Source organism: Saccostrea cucullata, unplaced genomic scaffold, assembly GCF_032062105.1.
Source record: "Saccostrea cucullata isolate Sc308-1 unplaced genomic scaffold, CSIRO_AGI_Scuc_v1 ctg347, whole genome shotgun sequence".
Classification (NCBI taxonomy): Eukaryota; Metazoa; Mollusca; class Bivalvia; order Ostreida; family Ostreidae; genus Saccostrea; species Saccostrea cuccullata.
This window is the reverse complement of record NW_026933200.1, coordinates 423,932-432,478: the sequence shown is the minus strand read 5'-3', so window position 1 is coordinate 432,478 and position 8,547 is coordinate 423,932. Positions and strand designations below refer to the sequence as shown.

Genomic DNA, 8,547 nt, shown 5'->3' with positions numbered 1-8,547 from the left:
TACAAGCAAACACAAAGATTATACACCTGATAGTTTTGTTCTCCTTTATTTATTAATGGGCTAAATTTGAAATTTCAAAGGATTAATTACTCCTACTTAGATAATGTAACATGAAATTGAACAATTTGAGCAACTTTTATAAATATGTTTACGGAATGAAAGACATTTTCAATCGTAGAGATAAGAAAGAAATGTACGTTACCTATATTATTCCATTAAGAATATATATTAAGTAGAAAATATGAGACGTCTCTGAATAAGCAACTCCTTGTATCCTGTAAACTGGCAAAGACGTTTTGCTCAACACAAAAATTATTTTTTACATGAAAAGTGATCATTTGAAATGTACGTTACTGAAATGTACGTTACCATGAAATTCGAATTAAGTGAATCTCGCACGATTTTTCATGTATTCTCATACTTTCACACACTCGAATGTGTACACAAAGGAAAGTTTCAAAGGTTGGAGGTCGGCTAAATCCCAAAATTAATGAAAAGAAACGTTTCTGCTGAGGAAAAAAATATATTAAGGTCAATTATATGTAATATAATTTTGATACCTGGTATATATTTTTGAATACGAAACCTGTATGATGCATTTCTTATGATATGCAAGTTCAAATAGTATCAATATATTTCGTGTCTAACGTACGCTTGTGGAAGAGAATTGATTTTTATATTTGAAATGTACGTTACGTATGGTAACGTTCATTTTGCGTATTTCTAACTGACATTTTTGTTTATTTAGTCAATGAATTGCGTTTACACGAGCGAAACAAAATTATCGTTACAATCCATTCGACAACTGACCACATAAATCCATCTAAATGCACCCCAAATCCTCGTAAATGCGGTAGACTGTTACCACATGCTAGAAAATTTATTTTTAAGTGTCTTAAATTTATCTTTGGCAACCTTTTTGCATTTTGTTTACTTTTAATATGCGACTTTTCGTCAATATTAATTTAATTGTTGTTGATAATTTAAAACAAGGTATGCGTAGGCTTATAATTGGTAAAAAAAAAAAAAAAAAGAAAAAAAAAAAAAAAAAGAAAAAGAAAGAAAAAGAAACAAAACAAATAAACCCAGAACACAAGACGGTCACGTACATTTCAAATATTGAAAGGCACACAATACTCAGTTTTGTTTGAATCATTGCATTTTGGGTTATAATTTTCCAGATCTGCTGAAAAGCACGTATGTTTGTGTTTTGACAAACGATGTTGCAACATACTAAATGAAATTGTTAACAAGACTGTCGATGGATATATTCGGAACAGATTTATGTTAAGTTTCAATGGCCAAACACGAGCATTTGTTAGATCATAGCAAAATACGTCTGACTCTTATTTTTTTTTGTCTGTACCCTTGCACACAGGTAGAAGTAACTAGGCTACGACCGGTGTCAATTTCAGCGAAACAGCACAAAAGAATGGTAATGAACTGAGGTGGAGGGGACTCCCCAATAATATGTGAAATGAACGTTACCGAAGTGACGTGACATTCATGTAGTTGATGACAATAACCTCGTTTGTTACATTATGATTTCTTATATTACTGCGTTAAAACGCTTCATTGAAATGATTTTTATGTCAATAATTGCTTTTTTTCAATATTTTCTTATTACTAATTTCCATATCATTACAAGCTTGAAATGTACGTTACCTACTCATATTCTGAGGCAATCGTGTCTTTATAGTGGTGATTGTGACATATAACACAATGTGATTACATAGAGAATCTTTTTTGGAATAAACTGAAACAAAACGATGAATTTTTAGATGAATTTTAAGCTTTTTATTAAACAGAAATATATCTTGAAATGTACGTTACATTTACGTAGTTTTCTAAATCGGCATGGATATATGTTAAAAAAGACAGTAACTACAAAATAGAATTTTACTACATGAACATTTTAAGTTCCAGTATCTATAGAAAATGACAAGATTCCAAACTGATCGCTCTAAACAAAACAGAGAGAAAAATTTAAAGCATATATTTAAAAAAAATGTTTTTATACATCTGGATCAAAAAGTAACCTTTGTTTTTTGAAAGGAAAAATCAAACGAACGTTCGTATGCTGAGAAAATATGTTGCTGACATAGTTGGTAGGATGTGCTGGTGTTAAGATGAGATATTCCAATTGTGATTTTAATGACTACATTTTTTTGGACATATCTTTTTGGACATTGAAGAAAGAGTAACGTACATTTCAAGCTACATTTCTGAATAAAATCACCCTCTACTTTACCGTCTTGTCATTAACCCATGTTTTAATATTTGATGAAAAAAAATCTGGAAACAAAATCTTCAGATACTTTCTTTCAAAGGTAATTGATAGAAAAAGTGTTATCTTGAACTTCATTTTTAAAAAAAATCAGAGAGGCATTTGTGCCCTTATATTGAGAATGGGTGTCTAATGAATATACATTAAGCTAAATCAGGTATTCACAGGTAAATCCAAACCAGAAATCAGACTATAATTGCTATCAAAACACACTTCACACCTATTGTTCTATACCTAATTATCAAATGTGTGCAAAACGGGAACACACCGTTGTAACCCCCCCCCCCCCCCTTCATAGTATGTATATTTAAATAATCGGATTTATGCAGTGAATACGATATAAATCCATTTATCACAGCGCCCCACGCGGTATGATGCGCGCGCAATATACGCGCAGAGCATGGGAGCAGTCAATTATTAACTACCCTCAAAGATACACGTCTTAATTTGAGTGCTGCTTTATTGGAGAAATATTTTCAAATGCCTGGAAATGTTAAGGGAGACCCGATATCGAAAAAAGTAGGGCGCGAGTAAATAGCGCAATTGCAAAACATATTTTATATCATCACAATGGAGGGTACATTAAGCAGTCAAATATCCATCATAGTCCCGACAATTACCGCCCCGACGGGGTACACCTCTCTACGCCTGGTAATAAGCTGTTCCTTGAAAATTTTAAAAGTGGACTCTCAACTATTATAAACTCGCAAAATAAGGTGTATTCAATATGATATGTATCGGTGCGGTCACGGCTGGATATTTGAGTAGGGTGTTAAGCTACCCCCACATTGGTGGCGGCGTGCACAGTTAATGAGTATCTATGCACGTTTGGCGGATTTAGCTTAACACATATCATCTTGACTTGCGCCGCTGTTAACAGGGCGCAACTCGAACATGATTGCGTGGATAATTCTGGAATGGAATACAAGGAACTTGTACATAATTTACATTGAACATTGATTGATTTATTTGAATATTGATTGGCTTAACATGAGCATACAATACATTGATCTGAATGAACTGAATATTGATTTGTTGAATATTGTTTGAACATTGATTGATCTAATTGAATATTATTGATCGAATTGAACATTCATTGATTGAATTGAACATTAATTGATCGTATTGAACATTGATTGATGAATATTGATTGATGCATAAGGCTGACGCAACTGCAGGAACTTTGAAGCTAAACGTCAGTCTTATCCTGTAAAACTTTGACATGTGTACAGTTAATATTGATTTATTGATTGATTGATTGATTGATTATTGGAGGTGTGCCAAAAACCAATTGGGTCGGCACCCACTGTACACGTGTATTTTTCATAAATTGATTTGAACCAGCCGTGGCCATTAAATGCCAAACTTAAGAAATAAATAACTAGGAAACGTTAAATTCACTGTTGTTTTTATGTGGAGTCTGTGATAATACAATGTTTGTATTTAAAAGACTTCTTAGAACCGTACTTTTTCTTTAGAATTCGCTTACTTGTTTTAAAATTAGTTAAATTACTTAATTTAAACTTTACGCCCAAACTTACGCCTACCCATGAGTAGACGTAGAATTTTGGCCTAAATTTAGTCAGGTGTAACGATACACTCTTTAATGAAACGCAACTCCTCGTGCTAGTCCTGACTTTACACCGGCGTAGCACTACGACTGGGCGTACGACCTTTGATGAAACGGGCCCCTGGTGTAGATACCATCGGTCCACGTTTATTAAAACTTACTGCACAAATCATACATAAACCTGTAACCCATATAATAAATACGAGTATTACTTCAGGTATTTTCCCGAAAAGCTTTAAACTTGCCAAAGTTACACCTATTTATAAAAAGGGAAACAAGCTAGATCCAAATAACTACAGGCCCATTTCTATTTTACCCACATTATCAAAAATTATAGAAAAACATGTGGCAAAATATGTACGATTACTATTGTCAGACTTTGATCTTTTAATAGAATCTCAATCAGGTTTCAGAGAATTGCATTCATGTCAAACAGCCCTTACAAAAATTACAGATAAATGGTTATATGAAATGGACCAAGGCAAACTTGTTGGTACTGTCTTTCTCGACTTCAGTAAGGCATTTGACTTAGTAAATCATGAAATTCTTCTTAAAAAGCTACAATGTTACAATTTTGATGAAATAACTTTACATTGGTTTCGATCATATTTAAGTGACAGACTTCAAAGTGTCCATCTGTCTAACAAAGAATCATCTTATCAGCAAGTCACAGCGGGAGTTCCACAGGGGTCTATACTAGGTCCTCTTCTGTTTTTAATGTACATTAATGATCTTCCACTTTATATCAAAAATTCAAACATAGATTTGTTTGCCGATGATGCCACTTTACATGCTTCCGGCAAAGATTCCCAATCTATAGTAAATTCATTATCAATGGATATTGCTTGTATAGAAAAATGGTGCACTCATCAAATGATACTTAATGCCTCAAAAACTAAATGCATGTTAATAGGGACACATCAAAAGAGATCAAAATTCTTAGACCATGATTTTCCTTTATACGTTTCGAACCAGAAATTAGACAATGTAACATATGAAAAAATTCTGGGAGTATATTTAGATAATTCTTTACAATACAATGTACATATCGACCATGTGTGTAAAACTCTGTCACGTAAAATTTCTGCACTCCGTAGAATTAAAAAATATCTGCCTCTCGAAACACGTAAATTGTTTTATAATGCATACATTATGCCTACCACTGATTACTGCCTAACAATTTGGGGAAATACGTCCAGATCAAATCTTGACAGAGTTCATAAACTTCAAAAACGTGCTGCAAGGTATATTTTAGATGCTCCCCCTGATGCACCCTCTAAACCCCTTTTTAATAAACTTGATTGGCTTACTGTTTATGAACAGCTTACTGTAAATAAATATGTATTGTTATATAAATCCGTCTTTAATTATTGTCCTACTTATTTACATGAAATGATTAAATTTCAAATTAATAACCAATATACTCTTCGATCTGAATCCAATGTTGATTTGTGTGTGCCAGTTCATAAATGTAAACTTTTTGAAAATTCATTCCAGTACTCTGGCACCATATTATGGAATGCTTTACCGGTGCACATAAAAATGTCACCAACTCTTAATGCTTTCAAGAGACAAGTAAAACAATATGTAAAACAATGTCAGAATAATTTGTGATTCCTGTTTAATTGTATTTGTATATTTATGTATATATTTATAATATGTCTGTATGTGTATAACTATGTATATCTTTAAATTGTTAATTGTCAGAAGGCCCTGGGGAAGAATAGTGCTTGCACTAATCAGGTTACCTTCTTTAAATAAAGTATTATTATTATTAAGCATCTGCATTTAAACAGAATCTTTATTGTTTCTACAAAGGATCACCATGTCTGACTAGGTTACTGTATTATTTAGTACACGTTTATTGTATTTGTCTTAAACAAATTATGAAAATTCGAATGTTTATTGGAAATTTTTAATCATTACTATTCTTAGTTTGGTTCAGATGGGAAACTTTTAACTTTGATAATGATATATTTTTGATTCCTGATTCACTAACTTTTACAATATCTCATTTTAAACTGTTTTTTTTTTCTACAGAAGGAATATTTTAGATAGAATTGTATAAAAGATTTATGTAGAACCTAGTATGATTAATCATTCGATAATTTCTTTTGATCAATTTGTTAAGGAAGCCCTCCTGACAGACAGAACGGTTATTTTCCACCCATTACAGAATGTTTAAAAGAGACAAAAATTATTCCCTGTAATCAAAATGGCAAAAATATACGAACGAACAAAGGTTTCTTTATTTTTCCACATTTGTGGAGGGATGACATCCATCTAGAGCATCGTATACTGACTTAAATATACGTTTATTATATATCCTTTATTTATGTAACAACTCTCGGGTAAATGTTAAATCTTTATTTAATACAAGTCAAGCTAAAATTTCAAAATATACACACCTGACTGAACATACACCTCTTTAATTATGACGTATCGGATAACTGTGCATTTGAAAATGGATACTTCGGGGAGCAGTCCATCTCCCAGATTTAGATTCAGGCTTTTGGGTAATATTTTTTCTGTACAATTGGTGGCAGAAGTTTCAACTCTGAGGAGCAGACGAGAGGGAAGTTCGGGGGTAGAAACTTTGCTGCCAGCGTATCAGAAGCAAAAAAGTCTCGGCATGTGATCTAACTCCGTGTTAATGAGGGGATCAGCGAAGTCGGCATTGATGGATTAATTCTATTTGGAAATGATGGTGTTCAATAAGGCGCTTTTAAAATATCCAACCTAACATAAAATATATTTATGCCCAGGGATTGTTTATTACTTTTACGGTAATTTTTCATCATATTTTACGGTTGGAGGATTATTGCGCAAGATGGGAATTTTAAGTGGCGTGATTTTCATTCTGATAAAAATTACTGTCATATCAACGAATCAGTGCGTTCTAAATGATGGAAAGTGCTCTTATAACGTGTATCTATCGAATGACAACTGTGGGGGACCAAGACAAAGATCTGGCCAAGTTCAGAATGAACAGAGGGACTCTTACACGGCAGCAGACATGCAAAAAGACTTTAACGTGGTTAAGACTGACCATGAAGACAGAATACGAGAGCTGGAGGCCTCTGTCCAGAAAATGTTGAGATCCTCTTTACCTACAAATCAGATTCCCATTACCTCTAATTCCGTAGAAGGACCTATTAGACCAGTGAATATTGAGAATTTGTTTCCCGGTGTTAATGCTACTGAGCATGGCTTACTTTCTTCTCTTCATAACCATTTCACTAAGTTAAGAAATGAGATTCAGGCAAAGACAAAGAAACTATTGGACATGGAGGTTAGGCTGAATGACACGTCCAATGCTTTAGCTCAGGCTCACGAGGAACTGTTCATAAACAGCGAAAAGGTCATTGATGCCGAACATAAAGTGGCTTCAATGGAACAAGAAAGATACATGCTGAAAAGCCAAATAAAGTATAAAACTGAACAGCTTAACCACGCTTTAGAGAAAGTCAATATAACAGATGCTAAGCTTCTGCAAGTAGAGAAACAATTGTATCATTTAGTCAGGTCCGAGTCCAATCTAAAGGAAGAATTGGGCCTGTATCAATGGAAACTGAACAATTCCCTGAAAGCCTTCAAAAGTCTGAAGACTAATTATACAAAGTTAGATGGAAAATACAATGATACCAAGGCTGAATTAGACCGAGCCCATATAGACTTTATGGAATGTATCACTGGTAAGTTATGCAACCCAAATTGTCTTTTTGTCATATTTCGACATGCAAATGAATGCATGGACAGATAACTATATTTGGGAGTGAAAATCTTTGTTTCAGAAGGAGTTAATTACGAAACATATGCTCATCACAAATAACACTCACTAAGAAAGTTTTAATTAAATTCAATTGATAATTTGTAGAAATTTCTTGATTTTTAAGTTAAAGAAGAATACTTCAACATTAGGTATACAATTTTTTTTAATAATTCATAATTCGACCGATTCAATTTTAAGAAAAAGGTGAAGAGTAGTCACTTATTTATCTAATTAAGAAAATCTACAAACAATACAAATTTGTGAAAAGGGCCCTGAAATTTAAGTAAATAAACATTTCTCTATAACAAGAACTACTTCCCTTTTCTTTTCTTGTTAGAGGCGATTAAACTTTGTGTTGACAACAGTAAATATTATCAGAAGCAGACAACCACTTAAAAAAATCTACCACCTGTTTTTCCACTCAGTAAAAAAATAAATTTCTACATTTTTTGTTTAACTGCGGATCATAAAAGATTTCAGCAGCTTTCACAGATGGGTGTTTAAATCATGAATGTAAAAAAAACTCTCGAAACTTCTGTTATTATTCTTCATGATGGGTTCTGTGCTTCCATTCTTTGTACAAATATCCCCGATTCGACAAGCTTGTCTGTTGTATATCTCTGTAAGTTGAAGTTGATTAGAAAATTCCAATCATTACGTAAACCCTCTTGACAAAACAGTTACAAGAAGCATGTAGATCATTTAGCCTATACAATCTACCTGGGTGCTCTCATTTTATCAAAACATTGTAACCTACAAATACACTTAAGAATATGAACTAAAGTTTTGTATATAAACAACTGGGATTTTGTAAAACTGGGCTAGATTCTAGTTTTCTATTTAAATGAATTTATGATGATTGAATTTTAGTAGAATTAAAGCGGGGGGTCATTGCTTTCGCTCAAAATCAGCATGGAA

The 8,547-nt window shown here is 33.0% G+C and overlaps 1 protein-coding gene across 1 annotated transcript in view; it reads left to right on the top strand.

Moving 5' to 3' along the window:
• Window positions 1–6,343: 6,343 nt before the first annotated feature.
• The window catches only part of LOC134237636 (MAM and LDL-receptor class A domain-containing protein 2-like), a 19,975-nt gene continuing 17,771 nt past the window's right edge, over window positions 6,344–8,547 (top strand). Inside the window, exon 1 of the mRNA XM_062719773.1 lies at window positions 6,344–7,552. Coding sequence (XP_062575757.1) covers window positions 6,688–7,552 — 865 coding nt within the window. The 5' untranslated portion in view covers window positions 6,344–6,687. The remainder of the gene's footprint in view (window positions 7,553–8,547) is intronic.